The sequence below is a fragment of the Argopecten irradians genome, chromosome 6 (assembly GCF_041381155.1).
Source record: "Argopecten irradians isolate NY chromosome 6, Ai_NY, whole genome shotgun sequence".
In the NCBI taxonomy this organism is placed as follows: domain Eukaryota; kingdom Metazoa; phylum Mollusca; class Bivalvia; order Pectinida; family Pectinidae; genus Argopecten; species Argopecten irradians.
The window spans coordinates 25,350,093-25,372,270 of record NC_091139.1 but is presented as its reverse complement, the minus strand read 5'-3'; the positions used below and the strand labels follow the sequence as shown (position 1 = coordinate 25,372,270).

Sequence of the window (22,178 nt, the reverse complement as noted above, 5' to 3'; positions counted from 1 at the left end):
GCTCATCTCTATTTGGCCTCAGTAGTGAAATATTTTTAATTGTGGTAATACTGGGGAGCTTCCTAAGTAAAAATAAAGTGTATTTCTTTCCTCAATGATACATTTATGACAAATAACACAACTGGTCTATTTCTCTGCTTCAAGACAAAACACCAAACTGTGATTATTACTGAAAGTTAAACCATGCAGCTCATATTTTTAGCCACAGCTTGGTTAATTAACTTTTTTTTTGAACAGGCTGATCTAGGTCTAATCATGCTATCACTTGTAAACAATGTCAAATACAGAGGTTTTCTTATTGTAGAATATATATATATATAACTTTTGATTTTACCATATGTGTTATGTACGATGTCCAGTCCATAGTTATAATTATCCTCATTTCTGATATTATATAATTCTGACAATGCCATTTGGTCTATGTAAATACGCTGGTAATAAATATTAAAATTATCATATTTAGCACTATCATAATTATATAATCTATAATTATTCAAAGCTTGTAATTACATACTTAATTACCCGATCATCAATTCGGCTGAAAATATTTCCTAAGTATGCATAATAATGACAATATGGTCACATAAAATAATTTGATCCTGACTCGAGTAAGTGAGAATATGTAATGTTGAGTGGTAAGTTGTACATTGTTCAGTAGTTCTAGCTCACAGACACTGTGTCAATTCCATCATGACAATACCATTAAGACAAAACAATATGTCTACATAAAAGAATTTGATCAAGATTTTCTTACACATGCTATGGTTTTGAGAGTTATAAGACACAAGCTCATATCACCAATATCAATTTTTGTCATTAGTATATGGATATCATGAATATATATACACTTTATTGTTGTCTATATATATATATATATACTTACAGTGACACATAGTAAAACATTATTTGTATGGATTTGGATGCCAAGGTGGAGGCTATGACATTTAGGATCAATCAGCAGCCCTCACTTACTATTACCTTTATTGTTATTTTACTAAATGCGGAGTTACCTGCTTTTGAGTTATTTATTCTAGAGTTATCTTCTATTGAATTATCAATTACAGACTTATCTACTCCTGAGTTATCTACCCTTATTTTTCAACCCTTAGCTATCTACCCTTGAGTATCTACTTTAGAGTTATATGTTCTTGTTAATGGATAGCAGTTGTTACGTGATTTCTTTTAGTGTAAAAAAGGAAATTCATCATCAAATGACTTAACAATACAACAAAAAGATTGAATACCAAATGACGTGCTTCAGATGATAATTATTTTCTATTTCCGTGGGTCATGATATTTTTCCTTTTTGTTTTGGTTTGCTTTTCTTATCGTGGCATTTCTTATTATTAGAATTCTGAAAACATGTGTATGTCATGTTCCCTAATGTAATCAAATTTACTTAAAGTACAGTGTCCTTTTATCTTGATGATTCCCTGAACATGTGAGATATATTCTGGCACCTGTTTTTTTCCTGATTGATGAAGCACCTGTTCTAATTAATGTAACAAGACGATAACTACAGGGAATTTTTGATAAGCCTTATATAAACCATAATGGATCTGAATGTCACAGCTTTGATTTTATCCTCTGATGTGTATAGTCCCAGGCCATATCGTGTAAGTTATAAGTATTGATTAGTGTTATACGATTCATAAAATATGTCTGGAGTTGTCCTTGATTGTTTGATTCTATAGGTAGGGCACCGTCCTGTATTCATGTGACAACTGTTAGAACAACAATCCAGTATGGTATTTATCATCTCACATACCCAACAACGTTTCAGACTTCATTGCTTACATTATCAAACAGATTTAATAATGAATGTCTTGGAAACCTAATGGTATTTTCATAATGAAATTAAATTACTTCGGAAAATTAACGGTGAGAATAAACAGACTTAATATTCCAGTTGAAGTGTTTTATGGCCCTTTGTGCGTGAATGGTGCGTCAGTTTTACATAAAATATGAGGAGAACATGATAATAGAAAATAAACAGAGTTTGTACAATTACGTTTGATGAAATTGTCATTATTACCTGTGTATAATGATACAAAGTTATTAAGGTAGTGTGGAATCTCACATACACCTTTAATGAACCATACATAGACTAATATGTTTTCTGTTAGTAATTTACAAGCTATGGATATATAATGTAGGTTTATACAAAATTTACTTATAATTAAGCACATTGTTCAAGTACTGTACAATAGATTTGCAGATCAAAACACTAAGAATATACCAAATAAAACAATAGAGAAAACAAAATTTCTGTAAGAAGACTCTTGATGAATGGTTCAAATTTTCAATAAACATAGCAAGCCACCTGCTACATCAAGCACATACCACATACACCTATCATTATTATACTCATCTCCACCTCAAACAATTTGCTTAATCCTCAAAAGAACCAAGAAATCCACTACCTACTACATCAAGATCCCCCTTAAAACAATCAAGACTTGTTTACTGCTCAAAAGGAAACAAGCCAAGAAAGACACCAGCTGATAAAAGAAAACTGCTGCCTCATATGAGCCTTGCTAAATTACTCAAAAAAGTAAAAGCTATAGCAAGCCACCAGCTTCAACAAAGATACAAATGGAGATTTTCTACATGCTCTGTAGTGGTAAGTCCCGTAATCAAACTTTAAACATAAGCCATATATACATACAAGCTCAAGGAGCATTGTGTGGTAAGAGAGATACATACTTCTCAATGCATATTCCAGTAACAGGTGTTGTGGTATATAAAGCTAAACATACATCTACACAGACAGAGAGCCCTTGTGTGTGGTGGTATGTAAAGCTAACCATACATCTACACAGACATAGAGTCCATGTGTGAGGTGGTATATAAAGCTAACCATACATCTACACAGACAGACAGCCCATGTGTGTGGTGGTACGTAAAGCTAACCATACATCTACACAGACAGAGAACCCATGTGTCAGGTGGTAAGTAAAGCTAACCATACATCTACACACAGAGAGCTCGTGTGTGAGGTGGTATGTAAAGCTAACCATACATCTGCACTGACAGACAGCCCATGTGTGTGGTGGTATATAAAGCTAACCATTCATCTACATAGACAGAGAGCCCATGTGTCAGGTGGTAAGTAAAGCTAACCATACATCTACCCACAGAGAGCTCGTGTGTGAGGTGGTATGTAAAGCTAACTATACATCTCTACACAGACAGACAGTCCATGTGTGTGGTGGTATGTAAAGTTAACCATACATCTACATAGACAGAGAGCCCATGTGTGTAGTGTTATGTAAAGCTAACCATACATCTACACAGACAGACAGCCCATGTGTGTGGTGGTATGTAAAGCTAACCATACATCTACATAGACAGAGAGCCCATGTGTGTAGTGTTATGTAAAGCTAACCATACATCTACACAGACAGACAGCCCATGTGTGTGGTGGTGAGGATTCAGTGACTGAAGATGAAAAAGTTTCTCCTCCATGCTTATGACTGATGTAGAAAATGTAAATTTATCCCAGTGCTACTAGTAGTATATTTCATGCCATATGGCAAAATAAACACACCCTGTCGCTGTCCACACTTTGGCTTTGATTATATCTTGCTGACAACTACAGCTAACCCACAGATCCCAGTTTCAATAACAGTTTTTTTTCTCTCCCCCTCAAAAAGTACATAATTAATGTTCCATATGTGTCTAATCAACATGTTTAGAGGTTGTATGTAAAATGAGTCTGAGAGTTATCAGAATAGTGCCCCCTGGTGGAGAAGGTGTCCTTTCGAGCCAGTCCAGACAACCTGTGATACCTATAACATGGGTCTGCATTTTAAACACCTGGTCAGAACAAAAAACATCCTGCTGGCATCAAACCTTTACCTTATTATTACCACAAATGTTCTGAAATCATGATAGGCAATTTTGAGGAAAATTAGAAAATAATCAGACATCCCCAACCGTCAGATCAAAAACAGATTTTCCATTCCTAAATATAAACAAAACATGATTAATCTGTATATGGTTGCAGTTATATGATTTTAGTTTGAACATACTTTGGTAAATCAATTTTGGTCAATCAAAGTTTCGGAACATCTACCACTTGTACTACTCTGGTGACTGAGCAGCCCAAAGTTCCACATTACACCAAAGGGTAGGCAAACAGGATCCACCATAGTCTTTCTTAGTGAGTCTAAGTGCATTTCAGGACTAGCTTACTTTTAATCTCGTTAACAAAGATGGAACTGCTTTACCTGCGCAAATCGTTACAGGTGATATTAAAAACAACGGCTCAGGTAGGTTACTGCTATATCTAATCATTTAATCTATAACTCGCACCTAGGAATGCTGATCAATATCTGTGAGGTGCTTAATACATCGTTTTTTATGGCCAAATAATAAAAGTAAAGTACATATTCAGGTTATTTTCTATAGGGTTCTGGCATTCATTTTCTTTGTATAGCTATACCAGTTTCTAACTGTCAATAAATGTACTAATAAACAATGATAGTACCAAAGAACAATAGGGTTGTTAGAACTCAGTATAGGATCAGGGATGCCAAAAACATAGTTAAGGAAAAGCAATGTCAGTTTGGCAGCAAATTCAGTATTATTCTTAAATCAAAAGTAATGAAAAATATTTTTGTTCAAAAATTTTTTTGCTCTTTTTGTTTTCTTCTTAAAAATATCATGTTTTCTCTGGATACATCATTTTTATATCATGTGCTTTGAAATGGTTGCATGAGCACAGCAGAATAATTTAAAGCTTGATCCTTTTTTTTTTATTTTAGTGTTATTAGCTATCAACATCATTTCATTTGTTTACCAGTTGAGTTCAAAATCAGCTGTTTTCTACATAAATAGTTACATAAAACAGATGTTCATAATTTGAAAGTTACAGTCTTATCTGATAATAATTCTGAAATAATTAATTCAAAATTTCATATCAAAATCAAAGCAATATGTTATTCATCATAGTACATGTGAGCATATTTATCAAATTATTGAATGAGCGATAATGAAAATTGTGATATCATAAAACAGTTTTTATTGCAGGTGTAAAACTATTTGACACTTTGGTTTAATCGATTACATACCAAAATCTAAAAACAGAACAGGTGTTATACCAGACATGGAACTAAAAATAGAATAGGTTATTTCCAGTGTGCCAATCTGTAAATCTTTTAAGACAAGAATGCACATGCCCATAGACAACAGAATTTGATTAGAAAGGAAGGATGCACTACTAATTATTATCATTCTATTCCAATCTGTGTATAGAGTAGCTTTTTGCTCCATCATTCTATAATTAGCCTGCCTAAGACTTTGAGGCAAATATTATACATAATGGTCTGCCAGTCTTTTTGTACGATTAACATGGTCATCAAAATACCATAAAAATAGTTACCTCCCTTTGAGTTAAGTACTTAAAATTTATAGCTTTGTTTTACATTTTGTGTCATTACTTAACTGACCTAGCTAGATTGGCTACACTCTCAAATACTTCCCCAAGGAATGACAATAATAGGAAGTTGTTATCCCTATATGGGTGAAATGAAAAAAAAAAAAGATGTTTTTTTTTATCTTTTTTTTTTATCGTTTTGCCCATTTAACTATCGTGGTACATGAATGTTTCTTGCTTAAAATAAATATTAAATCTATAACTTCAACATGTCAAAAAAATTTCAGATTTTGTTCAAACATTGATATTTTTAACACAGATATTTTAGAGTCATGGTCAGAAAAAAATATTTCCATGATTTTATATACGTATACAACCTTACGATAACTAGAAAACTATGTAAGTACACTGTACCAAAGCAGGGTGATGCAACAGATAAAAGATGGGATCAAGGCCATGGAGTAACAATGAATATGACCCCCCCCCCCCACCCCATTACATTGTAGGCTCTGCACACAGCAACAACCTAAGCCATGTCAAACATTGAAAACAGAAAACAGTTATATCCATGAATGTAATTATTATCCATGAATGTAATTAATGTGATTATTATCCATGAATGTATTTAATGTAATTATTATCCATGAATGTAATTATTATCCATGAATGTAATTATTATCCATGAATGTAATTATTATCCATGAATGTAATTATTATCCATGAGGTAATTATTGAGGGGAGATTAAGATAGTTCAGGGTCGGCACAAATCCTTAATGCATCCTCTGACATTCAGCTAAATACCCTAATGTTAGGAGATTCAGAAATAATAGTCAACACAAATCCTAAATTAACTCTCTTTAGTTTCTTCTTGATATTTTTGTTACTCAGAAATAAGGATTAATTCAAATACATATAAAATATAAAATAATATAAAATATTGCTATATTCAAAACTGTGAACCTGTACTACCTGTCCAGTGCAATATAAACTTGAGTTCAGTAGACGTTTGCTGTACTATGGCCAACGTTAAGAGAAGTGGGGGAGGCCAATAGACTGGATATTGTTATAAATAGAGCATTTTAAGATTATTGAGGGATGGTATTGTAGTAAAAACAAAGCAAGTACACAGGAAGTAATCAGAGACAGGCCTTCTCCATACAGCAATAACGCTTTCTAAGGTATTACGCAGGTAACAGGCACCGTTCAATAACAGCTATCAATTTTAAGATACCGCTATACTCCTTAAGATTGGTTTATTTCTAGCTGATCTGTTTACTCCAGACAGAAACTTTCAGATCTATACTATTCAAGGTATGTTTTGATTTATTTCATAGAGTATGAATGCATTTGAGAGGAAAAATTGAATGTTCAGATTCCTTTGGAATTTAATGGCAAGTGTTATACAGGAATAATTCTATAATGTGTATGTGGCAGGTGAGATTTGCTTCAATATCCCTCTGAAGAGCTGGAACTTTGAATTTCTCTGGAAATACTTGCTTAATGTTCAAGTCTTCTGAAAGTTTGATTGTCAAAGCAGCAATTTCATCTTTGAAAGTGTTGATTTTCCAGAAAGTTCATTTTTATTCTATTTCAAAACTGCAAACTCAATTGGTGAACTATGCAAAGCCAACATCCTTTTGAAGTGCCGTAGTCCATTACAATCACCTAGAAATTATCAAGACAACAAATGGCATTGTGATGACATTTTGTATCATAGCATATTAGTACAATCACATCAAAGGTATCTGAGTTTGGTTTTGATACATTATTTTATATACCCTATAAACAATGAGTGTCATATTATACAGAAATGTTTCTATGTCAGAAGACAGCGGAGAACACAGAAAAAAAATCTTTATAGCTATAGTATGTCCAATCAACCTGAATGAGTTCTCCATGTTAAACTTGAACCCACAACCACCAGGTCAAGGTCCAGTGGTAGAATGTCGGCCAGCTTTACCTCGGACATTCCGGTTTATAGGTGTGTGGTAGAACATGTTCTATTGCCATTGTAGTCCAGATTCATTGTAGGAGTATTGTAAAGATAAACATGTAGCCCTTTGATTGTGGAGTAGACTAGAGAAGTAGTAGACAGAAAGGAATGCCTAACAACCAGATAAAAACACTGGAACATACAGAAAAAAAAGTGTATTCTCAGATCCGACTAATGATTGGTCTAGGTTTACTAGCAGTCAGACTGGAGTATCCATCAGCTCATATCTATGGTTTATAGGTCAGGGATGCAGTAATATTCTCATCAAGGACAAAATCCTACCATCATTGTGTCTATAAAATCAGCCGTCATACTCCATATACAAGAATGTGCCACAGGTATTGTAAAACAATATATACATAAAGTTACAGCCAACAGCCACCTGTTATTGAACGAGTCTATAGAACTCAACACATTTTGTTACTGTTTTGTTCCTAATATTGGAAATCAAATCTAATTAAATCATTGTAAGTGTATCATAAATACTGCAAATTTAATATTCAAGTTCAAGGGAGGTAACTCTTAAAATCTAATCAACTGAAGCATTCTTCTACATTGATTAATTAGTAACCAGGTTTACATTTTGCTTATAGAACACCATTTGCTCTTAGGGAGGTAACTATATGATACAAAATCAAAACTCCAAGGCACTCATAAGTCAGGCCCATAGTATTTTATTGATTTTGTTCAAAGGTGTTGATTAATTTTAACACAAAAATGTCATTCCGGTCTATAATAAAACTGTCATTTGGCTGTAATTAGTGCAAGGGAGTCAACTCTCACACAAAAAAAGGATGCCAAGTAGCATACCCCCTTAAAGTGAAGGATAAGTGGCTGTGTGTGTCTGATAGGCTGTGTGAATGACTTCTACAATCCAGAGGATGAGTTTCCTATAGTGATCACACACCAATCAATGATACAAACACACAACCTCCGAGGAATAACTATTTAACATTAATGAGATGATAGAGGTATTGCTAGCTAATTCTACCTCCAACACTTTAAACAATTATGTGTAGGGGTCTATCTTCTGTTATTCGTTTCAAGTGTCCGTAGCTGAGTACTGTATTGGAAGTTTTTCCTTAACAAAATATCCTTATAAATGTTATTTTGTTTTGTTGTAGGCTTTAACCTGAGATCAGGAACTTACATACAGTGCTGGATTTAAGGTGGTGACGTTCGTAACCAGATTGACAGACACAAACTTCCCAGTGGAGGACTATATCATCACCATATGAATCAACGAGGACAAAACTGTTTACAATATGGAAAATTCACTTATATATCGACAGAAAATGCTTACAAATATTAAGAGCTTCTTTCAAAGGAACCAATCTTATAATGAAATGAAAACATAATGTTTGTACAAAACGATTTAAACCGTAGGTGTGAAACAGCATTGTGGCCTAAGGGAAATGTGTGGAACAAAGGAGTCTTTCAGCAACTTGAGTCCCGTCATTTCTCCTGGTGGTAATTCTCCAAAGTTTACCGAGTCTGACAACTTTCTCAAGGAGTGTGACTGGGGTACACAACCAAGATGTTTCTCTATAATTAATTGACAGTTTTTAATTTGCTGTAGGTCATGTAACGATACCTCACTTCAGCTAATTAGAATGCTTTTTTCTTACATATATTTGTGAGCCTACAGCAAATTAATTATTTTCTAATCAATATATATGCAATATACTCGAAGGAAATTACTTATAACATATTTAGGGCAAAATTCAGGAATTCTTTATTCTAAGGAAAGAAATTGGTTGTGTGTGTTTGTGAAAGTAGCAGCACTTTTACAGGGATAAAATTGAATGGACATCAATTTGGATTTATAATCGGAATATCTACAAAGTGATTTCATGAAGTACCCTCAAAGTGAACCATGTCTACAAATGAGTAATGCAAAGTTGTTAGGCAATTTGTGATTTAATTCTGTGATATGTAAACTGGAAATAGTGGGCCTATACCTCTGTGATAGCTGGAAATACAACCATACCACACTATGGTGTGAATAAATGGAATTAATGCAATTTTGTGAATTAATGGCCAACCCAGTTACTGACTAGGGATAAAGAGTGTGTACGCAGTCAGTAATTGGATATTACTGTGTCGGATCCCTGCCATTTAATACCCTCATACGTCCAACAAGTGTGCTTATAGATAAATTGATTATAGATTGTTTTGAACAACTTCTGAATATATTCACATTTCAGAAGACACCATATTTGATTTTATTCATTACATGATTGCCCTTTACAGACAATTCTAAAGTCAGTGTACATGTGTGATTCTATTTCTTTTGTGATGGCTTTGAAAAGAACTATTAAGAGTGTCATTTTATAATATTGATAAAATCATAATCGGATGTTTCTTCAGTGTAAGCATATAGTTTCATTTAACTTAATTTAAAACAGTGGTGATGATACAACGTTTCTGAATATACCTTGTTTTATTTGATACGTGATGGATTTATATACATGAAGTGCTGATCACCGGTACGATCATCAATCATTAAAGGGAGATAACACTGCGTCACAGGTTTGCCCAGCTACATGTAATTCCTTGTTATTGAACGAACCACAGATACTCCCCCGAGAGAGATTAAAACTAGCCAATATTGATGGGAGTTGACAGGGAGTAACAAACGCTGTATAGACAAGTTCTAATTGGAGCCAGTGGAGCGGACTGCCAGCTTTGGTACCAGCACTGATATCAAGGCCTAGCCACTACAGTCAACCTGTGACTGACAGCCAGTCGTCAGACATGTTGACGAAATACCAAACTATCATAACGATAGTCCAAACTATCCTCATATTCCCAAATCTTCCAAAGTTGGTCAATTCAAGCCCTGGCATCACAGCTAACACGCCTAAACCCCTGGGGGTGGGGGAGAATGGTGTCAGGGATGGAAGTGACTCAATCCCAGAATCAACAAAATTACAGTCCAATATATCGAACGTTCAGGCAGCTAAGGCAGTATCAGTGTCCCCTTCCAACGAGTCATCACACAATACAACGACATCCCAGATTCCCTACTCATTGTATTCCACTGTGCTGGCCGTGTCCGCAGCACTGAAGAGTCCTAGCAATATTACTACTACAAGCACATTCCAGTCACAACAGTCATTCCTCAACGTGTCCCCAACTCCGGCAGCCAGTCTCTCCCCCCGCGTCGTCAATGAAACCTTCCAGATCTTCCTTAACCCACCATCAATCAATGAACTGCAAGTGAATTCAAATCAGACCATCATCTTCAACTGTACAACTACATCAGGCCGGAGTGCAACGACACATCAATATGATGATAATAATAATGCTAATACCAGTACGACGAACAATGGGTCTTCTTTGCCACCACTGCCACCACACCGTGCGCCCTCTGTCCACCAGACCGCTGCCACCAACGGCAACGGTAGTACCCATGTAACTCGACGCAGGTACCAGGTTGTCATTAAAACCAGTAATGGCGAAGTCGCTAAGTTGTACAAATGGGATAAAAACAAGAAACGGAAAAATTTCTACGATAACAGTGATTATCATTATGACAAAATTCGTATGCATGTATACCTCGATGAGGAGTATAATTTTACCGTAGAGGCAATGCATATAGGTTATGTGACTTTGTCAGTTACTCTCCTGGATCTGGACAGTGAACAAAGTGCTAACGAGGGGGGATACCTACCCTTATCCCATGCCGAATTCACCATGACTTCTTCACGAGAAGCAAAAACGGCAGACTTTGTTTTTGATTGTTCAGCGGCTGCGGTAGCCATTCTCATCAGTTTTGGAATCGGATGTGTTACAGACACTGAGAGTCTGAAACGACAACTAAAATATCCAATGTCCATCCTAATCGGTGTGTGCTGCCAATTCCTACTGATGCCAGTGGTAAGTGTTCTGATTTGCTCAAATGAAGTTGGGTCATATCGTATATAGACAAAAATATCACAGTAGTAGATATCTAAAAGTACACACTTAAGTATAAAACTGAATTATGATTATTGATAGAAAATTGCATAGTAAAAAGAAGACATCTACATATATAGATTTATAATTCTGTCTGTTAACATATGATTATAGGATAGGCTGATTGTCATGAAGATACAGAAGTTATGTATATTGGGATAAATATATCATATATTCTATAATGCCTTAGGTAGGATTGATAAATATTCGAATAGTAATAGTCTTAAATAAGCTGCTGTATTATAAGTAAACAGGGAAAATTGTTCTGTATACAGTGTACTACCATAGATTAGGATCTTAGAAGTGCATCAGACCTCAGTGATATTTACAGTGATTACTATGACGAGCCAGTGTCAAATCTGAATCAATTGGTAATGTCCTGATTTAATGGCCCCGATACAGATCAGCATTAATGAGTATACACAGGTAGGATACCAGCATCAAAGCCTACAGCCAGCAACAATGAGTACGATTCATCCATGTACAATATATATATATGAGGTCAGAAAGCGTCAACACATCACTCGGAACAGTTGACTTAAAAATCAATACCTTATCGAACATTTCTATTCTTACCCTAAAGATCACTAACATTGTAATTCTATGTAAAACCAACGTTATCATCATGTAGATTATAGGCATAATAGAAAATGTTCACCGCAATGTTGCCTCAAATTTCAATCTGATGATCAACAGCTTTAACAAAACTCTTCTATTGTCTATTTATTACAAATGTACTTTTTTTTATCATAAATATTTAAAAAAAAATCAACAATCCTTCATAGGTTGTGTAATATATTTCAACAAATAAGAATTGTCCTGAAGTACAAGCTGGTATATTCTTCAGTTACAGAATTGTTCTTTAACAATCATTCCAATTTACCAATTTAATCACTTTATAGTGGTGTTTGTAAACCAAATATTTCTCTTTGAATTTGTTTCCTGTTTAAAAATTGATATCTGTAAATGTAACCTAGTCTTAAAAGAACACAATAAAAACTTGATAGACAGGGAGAGTCAGTAACTAATGTGAACGGCAGAATCACGACTTGCCAGGAAATCCATCACCAGCAGATTCTGTTGACGTAATAACAAGGGATCACTTATGACATGAAGCCAAAATTATGTTGATGAAGAGCTATGGTGAAATTTATTTGTGATGCCAGAAGACATATGTTCATCATCTGATAGTGAAAATCTTGACAGTATTTGATAGTAACGTCTGCAGTACGTGTACAATTGTCACAGTTCCACATTCTCTTCCATACCTCTCTCCAGCGCGTTTCCTTGTCTCACTAATCGTAATCACATAATCAATATCTGCTAGGTTTATATAGCCATGTTAAAACTCTACTGATGCACAACAACCTATCGCAGAGAAAAATCATCACAGAAAAAATACCTTCAGTGTCGCTATGGATTAACATAAATTGACACCATTCACAATACAAAATGGCCACCAGTATGGATCCCCAGGCACCAGACGCTACTCACAAACATACTAGTGGTGTTCACTGATCACAGGGAATTAAATTAGCACCTTAGTACCTGATAAATGTGTATAACCAGATATAAATAACATCCAAAACCACAACATTTTTTCATATTTGGAACAGACACAGTGATGCATTTATATTATATCATGTGTATTCGTTAAATGATGACGCTGGAATAATAATTAAGCCTTTATTACATAGACAGACAGAATGTGATATTACATGTAAATTCACTTATCAGACTGTCTCAAAGAATACTTTAATTTGTGAGAAGAAAATGGAACCAGACATTTAAAGGTATTGGACATTCAGATTACTTTGGGGTCATTTCTAAGGATTTTTTTCCACAGAAAGTAATTTTACATAGACATCCCTAAAACATGAGAAGCTACAATTTTACAATTTTGGATTGATAATTCTATTTTACAAAAGCACACTATCATTCCCTTCTGCAGGAACATCCAAGCTAAATTATTTGCCCACAAATTGCACCTTCAAAAAGTTTTGAAATTGCCATGCAATACTTTTTCAAGAAGTTGATGAATGCTTTCCTGTTGTTTATGTTTTCAATCAATAAATCCCTCTAAAGCATTCTACAGACGAGCACTTTAAAAACCCTTTTCTACCCTCAGAACTTAAATGAACAGATCTAAAACAATTTAAGTGCAGTCCATATTGATAGTTTGAAGGGTTTTCTAAGGCAGATGCTGACAGATGCACTTATAACTGTTCCTCTCTGAAAGGATAATTTTTCTTTAGCTAACATTGACAGATGTACATTTTGACATTTTAAATAAATCTGAAGATAATAATTCAGCAGGTTAATTCATATGATTCTTGGAATTGCTGATAAAGGCAACATGTTACTTGTGTTACAATAATGTTCAAGTAGACAGACAATCTGATTTCAATAAAACATTTATCTATGGTAAGATTGTATAAGGTTAATTTTTACCCCCTATTAACAGTCAGGATCATTTAAGGTTATGCAAGGTTCAGGAGACGGAGTAAAGCCAAAGTACCCTGAGATAAACTACTGACCTACAGTCAGTACCTGGCAATATTTTCACCTGTGGGTTTCAGTCTCGTAATTGTTTGATGGCCAGTGGCTCATATATTAAAAACAGAGACCATATGTTTCAGTAACCATATGTTTAGAGACCACAAGTTTTAGAGATTATAAGTTTTAGGATAACTTTTTGTATAATTGTTTTTTAGTGACCATAAGTTTTAGGGATTTCTTGATTTGTAAAGTTATGACAGCAATTAAAGATATGAAACATTCATTTTTGTAAGATTTTATCAGCTTCTACAGGAATTATGAACCATTGTGAAAATAATACTTTTGAACGCATTTTAATAATTCTTATTCATAGAATTGCCATTTTTTTAGCCTTACATTATGGTAATTTTTTTTTTTTTTTTATTTGTTTAAAGCATTCTGTTTGTTGGAATGAATCCTATTGATGAAATATTTGACAATAAAATTTTATCATACACATTTTGCAGAGTATAAAGAAATGCAGAGTATACAGTAGTTTATATAGGCTTCATGGCCCTTTCACGGAGCAAGCTTCAACAGGACCACAATCCTGGGTTATACATAAAATAAACACGGAATACATTGGAAGTATTGGAACACTTGTTGAATCTTTTCTTCTTTTTTAATTCAAACCGGAATGAAATTCAAGTAACCTTAGAATGGTCTATAGTCAAAATAATGACCTATGAGCCATTTCAAACCTTGGCTAGGTTTCCATTCTTCATGAAATTATACTGCTTAATGAATTAATATTACTAAATAAATAACATACAGAAGGTTTCTGAAAATTCACAAGGTTCTGAGAAATACACAAAAGTTCACAAGGCTGTTGATATTTGACTTTTTCACAAAAGATATTAAAAGTTATTTAAACATTTCTTAAGATATCAATACAACCTTTAGAATTGACATTTGCCAGCTGACAATTCTTTACTAAAGTACACCAAATAAATCCATTATGCTTGACTTCTACCAGCCTATATGATCAACCAGGAGTACCAAAACCATAAGCTAATTAATACAGCAATAAGTTAAAGACTTCCAAATCTTTTCCCTATAATAATATATCGGTCAATGACATATCCCTCAGCTGATAGCAACTGATCTTGGCGATATAGGACAGGCCAAGACCAAGTCATTTTTTACACATTTTATGGGGGGTGCATCATAATGATATTTTCATACTAGGTCAATGACATTCTATAAGCCGATTGCAAGCAACTGCTCATGGTGAGATGCCTCCAGAAGAATCAGATCTCATGTAGCAATAAATATTTACCAGTGCTAAACTGATCAAACATATTTGATACAAGAAAAGGAAATTGGTGTCTGTTTATCAGAGAAAGAGCTCTTCTACAAACATTCTTTGCTTCTTCCATTGTTCTTGGCAACATTTCTTTGGAGTGTTTACTTGAGCCCATAGAATCATGTCAACGACTTTTTTCTATGCATATGATGATCCCGGATAGTATACCAGTATCAACAGTGCAATCAACTAAGATAAAACGACAGATTCTGGTTTCTATAATTCAACTGTTGTCTTAAAAAATAAAGTATACAACAGACTTTCTCTATAGTGTATTCTTACAGTCCATATCAGAAAATGTTATCTGGAAGTTTAATCCTGAAGGCAGCTAGCCACCATTTTGTTTACGTACATGCAACATTTGAAGAAAATCCTTGTTAATGATATGAAGATAATGTAACCAGCAGCAGTATTTTGTATAATTGGAACTATTGTAATGATTCACTGCCAATAGAGTCTCTTTTAAAGCAACATTTTAATGCAGTTGAAAGTAAAGACAATTTTCTGAAGTCTGAAGTTTACCATAGCTATGCTAAAACACAATCTGAACAAGGAAAGAAATTTTAGCAATATTAAGAAAACTGCATAGAATATGAACAGAAATTGTCAATAATAACTGACTTTAAATGCCAAAGAACTCTAAGAGCATATCATAATACTTAATGTACATCATCAAAATTATATTCAAAAGTGACCTTCCTGGATTCTTCTTCATTTTTCTTAGTTTCATCAAAACATTATGATTTGGTTATCATTCTCTTTGGAATTTGTGGTTTATGCGCCATTAAGTAAGTAAACAGCAGTCAGTTCCACACTTCCCCCACCTTTTCAGAGTAATTACTGAAATGCCCCTACCATTTTTCTAAGGACTGATAACTAAAACTGCACCAAATGAGAAAGCAGCTTCAATTACCAAAGTAGGCATGAGCTTATATGCTAACAATCATTGTACATAGTTACTCCCGAAACAGTACTCGGAAAAATACAGACACCACCAAAATTGCCTCCACATTTGGCATTTTAAAGACATTGTACATTTGGGCAATTTATCATTTCATCTTAGCTTGTAAAGGCATGAATGCAGACAGTGTTGAATTGGGTGGTATATCATACCGTTATATAGAAATCTGGGCTCAAAGAAAAGCTTCAGCAAACAAATCCATATTAAATAAATAAATAAAAGTAGAATGATTTTTTCCGTGATAAATTGTGCACAATTCTTTGTTCGATCCTGCATGAGATGAATTGACCCTTTGAATGCACTTCAGTTAATAGCCATTCAGAAACACTCAAGAAGATACCTGACTGTGTTTCTCTAACTTTATGGGGAGGAAAATAATTGCAGAGTCGCCAGTTTGGTCATAATGGCATACAATACAGTCATCATTAGTTAGGTTGTCTGGCAACTCCTTATTGTGATTCAATCAGAAATTTATTGGCAATTTCATCAGACCGCTAAGAGAAAAAACATAGAATGGCTAAAGAAAAGGAAATCAATTCTAATCAATTTATCCATCCAATGACAATTTCCATTCAGTGTAAAGACATTTTTCCATCGTTATTCTCCCAATAACAGCCTTATTTTTCATCAGATATATCATATGCTATTGTGGTGTTAACATCTATCATTTTCTTGTTTCTCTATTGATAAATGTGCATATCAATCAACGTAAAATTAACCTCTTAGGAACTTAAACTTCCATTGGTCAATTGATTGATCCATCTCTCTCCTGATTCGCTGTTTAGTTTCATCTCTCATCTGATTGGCCTGTCAATTTTATCTTTCACCTGATTGGCATATCAATCTTACATATCACCTGATTGGCCAGTCAATTTCATCTCTTATCTGATTGGCCTGTTTGTTTCATCTATCTTTAGATTGGCTGATCATTTTCATACTTCACCTGATTGGCCTGTGACAGTTTCATTTCTCTTCTGGTTTGAATTTTTTCATTGGTCTTTCAATTCTTTCATCTGATTGGCTTATGTCAATTTCATCTCTGATCTGATTGGCCTAATTTTGATTGATCTATAATTTTCCTGGTATACTTCAAGAGTATTCCTTCACATACTTGAATATAATTTGCTTCTGATAGAAAAGTATAAACCTACAGGAAAAACTTCTTGATCTTGGTAATTCCTCTCGAATTGCATCAATGTACACAGGAAATGCTAGCAAGATTGGAAAAAAATGACATCAAGCAAATCTATAAACAAATTAGATAGGATAATAAATCAATTTCTTCCGGTGGATATTCCTTGGAGATTCTTTATTTGGCTGTTTATTTACAACTTGCTAAAAACAGTAAATCAGGCAAGAATTTTACATGATGTGCAAGTTGTTCACACCACGAAGGACTAAAAAGAATTCCCATGTTTCATTTGTGACCTAAATATAGCTCTGGAATCAATAACAGGCAATCGGTGGTCAGAGAATAGGCCTTTCTGCAGTAAGGTGTCGGTACTGATCAGCCCTAAATAAAACATTCATACTCCATCATGAGATGTCCATTATCTTTCGACAGTTGACCTGGCATGCAAGCCAGCGCAAACGAAATCCCGGAGTGACAAACAGGGCTGCAACTCGACGCCATCACAATGCCGTCAATAAACATTTCCTGAACATTCTGATTGCTATGAATAAATTTGTGTCGGAATTGGGCACCTGTGGGTAATGGATACAGCTGCTACTGATAGCATTTCTCTCACCGAAAAAAAGGACTAAATTGATTTAAACATATTTACAAATCTAAAATATTTTCTTCCAAAAAAGTTGTTTTCTTCCTAAAGCAAGGAAACCATAAAGAAAGGTCAACATGTGTACAGATTTTGATACTTGAGGTTTTGGCGAAAATAAAGCTATATCTGCTTTAAAAAAATCAAACGAATGATTTGTACGTTTTGAAGATTCTAACTTAGGTTTCTGTCTTTTTTTCTTTTAGAAAATTAAATACCAATCAAAAATATTTTGATGTTATTGGTACAAAAAGGAATAAAGCCTCTGTTTTGAAAACAAGTGCTGATTCTGCCTTCTCAATTTGATGTAGTCTGATAATCGTGAAATGCCAAAGGCCAAAATAACAATTAGTACTGGTGTTGTAACGTTTAGTAGCAGCTAGGGATGTTCTTAAACAGAGATCAGCTAAAAACCACAATGTCAAGGTCACTGAAACTGATGAAACATTTTAGTCAATAATGAGGACAATTACAAATTCAGTATCATAAACAATGTTTTGAAGGAAAACTTCAAGGTCGTAGCCGGGGTCATTCTGTTGATGACATCATTATTATTCCTAAATTAAGCTCTGGTTTTCATTAAGAATCGCTGCTTTCTCTGAGTTTTTGGTTTACATGCCTGATTTTTTTTTCCACTTCAAAATGCCAAATAGGAATTTACTGTACAATATATGAAATTAGAACAATTTTTGTTGGTTTCATGTTGATGGTATTGAATATCGAACCTATAAAAATACTTGACTGATATCTTTAGTAAGGGGAAATAAGGTTATCATAGATGGAATCAGTACAGGCCAATAAGAATATCAACACCTTTACATTCGTCTGCATTTAATTCAAAGTGTTAAAGTATCAACTTGCAAACTCAAAAAGATAGAGGGATCAGTTAAAACATTTTCATCCTTCATATATACTATAAAGACTGAAAAATAATGAGGATTAGAACTGAATCAAAACGCAGAAGTAATTGTACAAAATACTGGAAATATGGATAAGAAATAAGCACAATTTATCTAAATTTTTGTACACAAAGGAGAAAAAAAACAGCACTGCCTGGCAAATTGCTATGACCAGTCATACGACTCTGGTTCTACAATCTGATAACAGAAATCCACCGCCAAGTCGGTGGATTTGTGGGTTTGAGAATCAATATCCAGACCAGTACTGGAAGCCACGACCATGAGACACATTATTACGCTTAGATTTGTTTTTATCTTATCAACTTCTTCAACAGCGAATGCTTAGAGTGGTGTTTAATCACTTACAGATTATTACAAGGAATGTGAAGATTTCAGCACTTAAACAAATTATCTTTTCACAAGTTTGGTGTTTATTGTAATTATACTGCTGACTTGCTGCGATTCTTGATATCTTATATCATGGAGCAAAGCTTGCATGCGAGAGAAAGCTCTTCGTGGCTGATCTCCATAAATCATAGAAAGTTATGAATACATCTTGATTTATCGGGAGATATTTAAGGAAATAATGTCATGATGTGTTATAGTAACTATTGCTAATTACCAGGAATACAATAAATTACCTTAGTTCATTTGCAACAGTTTGACGTACCTGTATGTTGAAATTAAAGCTCAAGTGTAGACCTGAATTCAACAGAATATTAGGCAACAAACCATAAGCAACATTATACATAATGTTCACTATGTTTTTCAAAGAAAGTAGGATTCACCATCAGCTCTGAAAAGATCTTTTTCTAATACTGTATAAATTGTTTACTTTAAGATTTGAACCCAGGGTATCCCAATATGGCAATTTAAGGTTTATAATCCCAAATATTTTTTTGGAGCTAGTCTAAATTTTCAGAATATTATGGAGGAGAGTGGGTTTGTTTTGTATCTTAAGTAGAATTCATCAGTTTTGATAGAGGCATATGGGTAAACTGAGTACCAAAATCAATTTGTCCCACTTCATAAAAATACAATATAATTATCAAAATGAAAAGATTTCAAAGTGGAGTTTTATGGACATAGAGTTCTATTACCAAAACGTAATAGAAATTAAAACCTTTATTCAAGAATTTCCATCATATACCAAAGTATTGTTTATAAATGGAAAATATGAACCCTTCTTTGTATTCAAGTGCATGTAGCTTTGCTTTTTATTGGTTAAACAAATGGAGTGAAAAAACATTACATTTTGATTGCTTAATTACAGTATAGGTATAAATCATAAAGGTTAAGTTAATATATTTACACAAAAAATCTCAATTTTCAATAGAAACACCGAGTACATACCAAAAAGATCTTTTGAAGACATCTTTGTGAAAATGAATGGCATAGTGCATGTCTTGTATGGACTGTTAAACTTATGTGTAAACAAATGTGACTGAAATGCATACATCACTTCTCTCGATAAACCAATCTGTGGAGATATCCCTAGAGCTCTGAGCCATTTCTTTCAGCTAATAAATATTAGTTGCAGTAAAATAATGCGGCAACACGAAAACCTGGTACTGCATCCAGTTCATTAGGACGTTGCAAATCGCTGCCATTTGTAACATTGCTGTCATAAATACTTTCTTCTGATTGGACACATGATGTCACCTGACCAGTTAATACAATAACACCATTACACTTCTCATTCAAAATAATTTCGGTAAAGATTTCTGACATTTCGATGCAGTATATCGCATCTGATGTCAGTTCCTTTATTTTCGCATAGAACGATAATGGTATCGGAAACAGAATCAACTGTTCGGAAGCTTAGGCTAATTCTCTATAAACATTACCCATGAGCATTAGCATAGAAATCAACTTGTCCACATCATTTATTATTGAAATGTTTGTTTCATATGATAGGACTGCATTTTCTGTTTATAAATGCAGACACAAATTAATCCTTAGTCTTCCTCTATTTAAACACATAACAGAAACCATCCAATTGTTTACATACCGTGTTCGACCCAATAAGCGCCCATGTCCCTATAAGCGCCCTCCCCCCTTTTTTTAAGCCTCGATTTCAATAATTCACGCATAAATAAAGACCAAAACTACAAAATACTGTCTAGATTTGCAATAGTTTCGTCTTATTAGCACCTTTTCATATTTTTTCAATTTTTTTAAACACCCTGGGCGCTTATTGGGTCGAATACGGTATATCCAAATTATTTGCTACAAGAAATGTTAGCATCATGGAAACTTGAATCAGCTTATTCAAATGTAATTTTTCAATACATATAGAACTACAGTCTATAAGATGAATTGTTATGATGCTGGTATAAGATTAGAATTTCAACAAATCTGAGACAAGGAAATACCGGTATCTGTTATTTTCTTTTTCTACAATTTCAAGTCTCCATTTAGTGAGTAGATAGACATGGGTAAAACTATTTGCCCTCTCCTCATTTCATGGTGACTTTATTTGCCCTCATTTCATGGTGACTATATTTGCCCTCTCCTTATTCCATGGTTGTAGTGTAAAAGTACTTTTTGCCATAATTTTATATAGAACTTTTATCTTTTTCAGCTTGCCTTCGGTATAGCCATGATGCTTCCTCTAGAATTTGACATTCGGTTTGGTCTGCTATGCGTGGCCTGTGTTCCAGGTGGCGGGCTTGGCCATGTCGCAGTTGTGGTCAGTCAAGCAGATCTTCCTCTCAGCCTCGCTATGAACCTCCTCAGCATCATCGTCATGCTTGGTAAGATGCATTGTATATCAGGCTGGGTATAATTACATACAATCTTGGATGCAGAATGAGAATTTGTTGATACCAATTACATACGTAAAACACCTTAAAATAAATAAATTACATAAGGTTTACATTGGCCCCTTTGCCTGTCCAGTCAAATGGAACGTTTGACAAGTATTACCATTATGTTTGACATCATCTATTGTTTGCCATATCCTTTAGTTATTATACAAAACACGGTATGAACATGAAAACTTTTAATAACCTACTCAGAAGATCATGACCAAAAAATATTTAAAATCAAAAGTACATTATCATAGATGTCAAAACACCTTGTGGGGTTCTGGGTTTTTTTCTGACAGACACTCAAAACCTAAACTGTTTCCATTATGTTCCAATTTCAAAGCTATTACCAACAATTAAGACAAGAAGTGTATCTTGTTTCCCAACATTTGTTGTTTATCGGTTTTTTGTTTTCTTTATCAATTGGACAAACTTACTCCCAGATCCCACCATCCCTACAACCCAATGAGCAATATGACTTCTCCACTCTAGCTCCTTTCAACAAAGAACATTTTAGATAACTGCAGGCATAAAAGCTTCAAGTCTACATTGCAT

The 22,178-nt window shown here is 34.2% G+C and overlaps 2 protein-coding genes across 2 annotated transcripts in view; one reads left to right on the top strand and one right to left on the bottom strand.

Moving 5' to 3' along the window:
• Positions 1–22,178, bottom strand: part of LOC138325436 (trafficking protein particle complex subunit 13-like) — a 118,699-nt gene that overhangs the window by 74,628 nt on the left and 21,893 nt on the right. The window lies entirely within an intron of this gene.
• The window catches only part of LOC138325435 (uncharacterized), a 29,913-nt gene continuing 11,863 nt past the window's right edge, over positions 4,129–22,178 (top strand). The window contains exons 1-3 of the mRNA XM_069271105.1: positions 4,129–4,274; positions 8,499–11,256; positions 21,398–21,569. Coding sequence (XP_069127206.1) covers positions 10,132–11,256; positions 21,398–21,569 — 1,297 coding nt within the window. The 5' untranslated portion in view covers positions 4,129–4,274; positions 8,499–10,131. The remainder of the gene's footprint in view (positions 4,275–8,498; positions 11,257–21,397; positions 21,570–22,178) is intronic.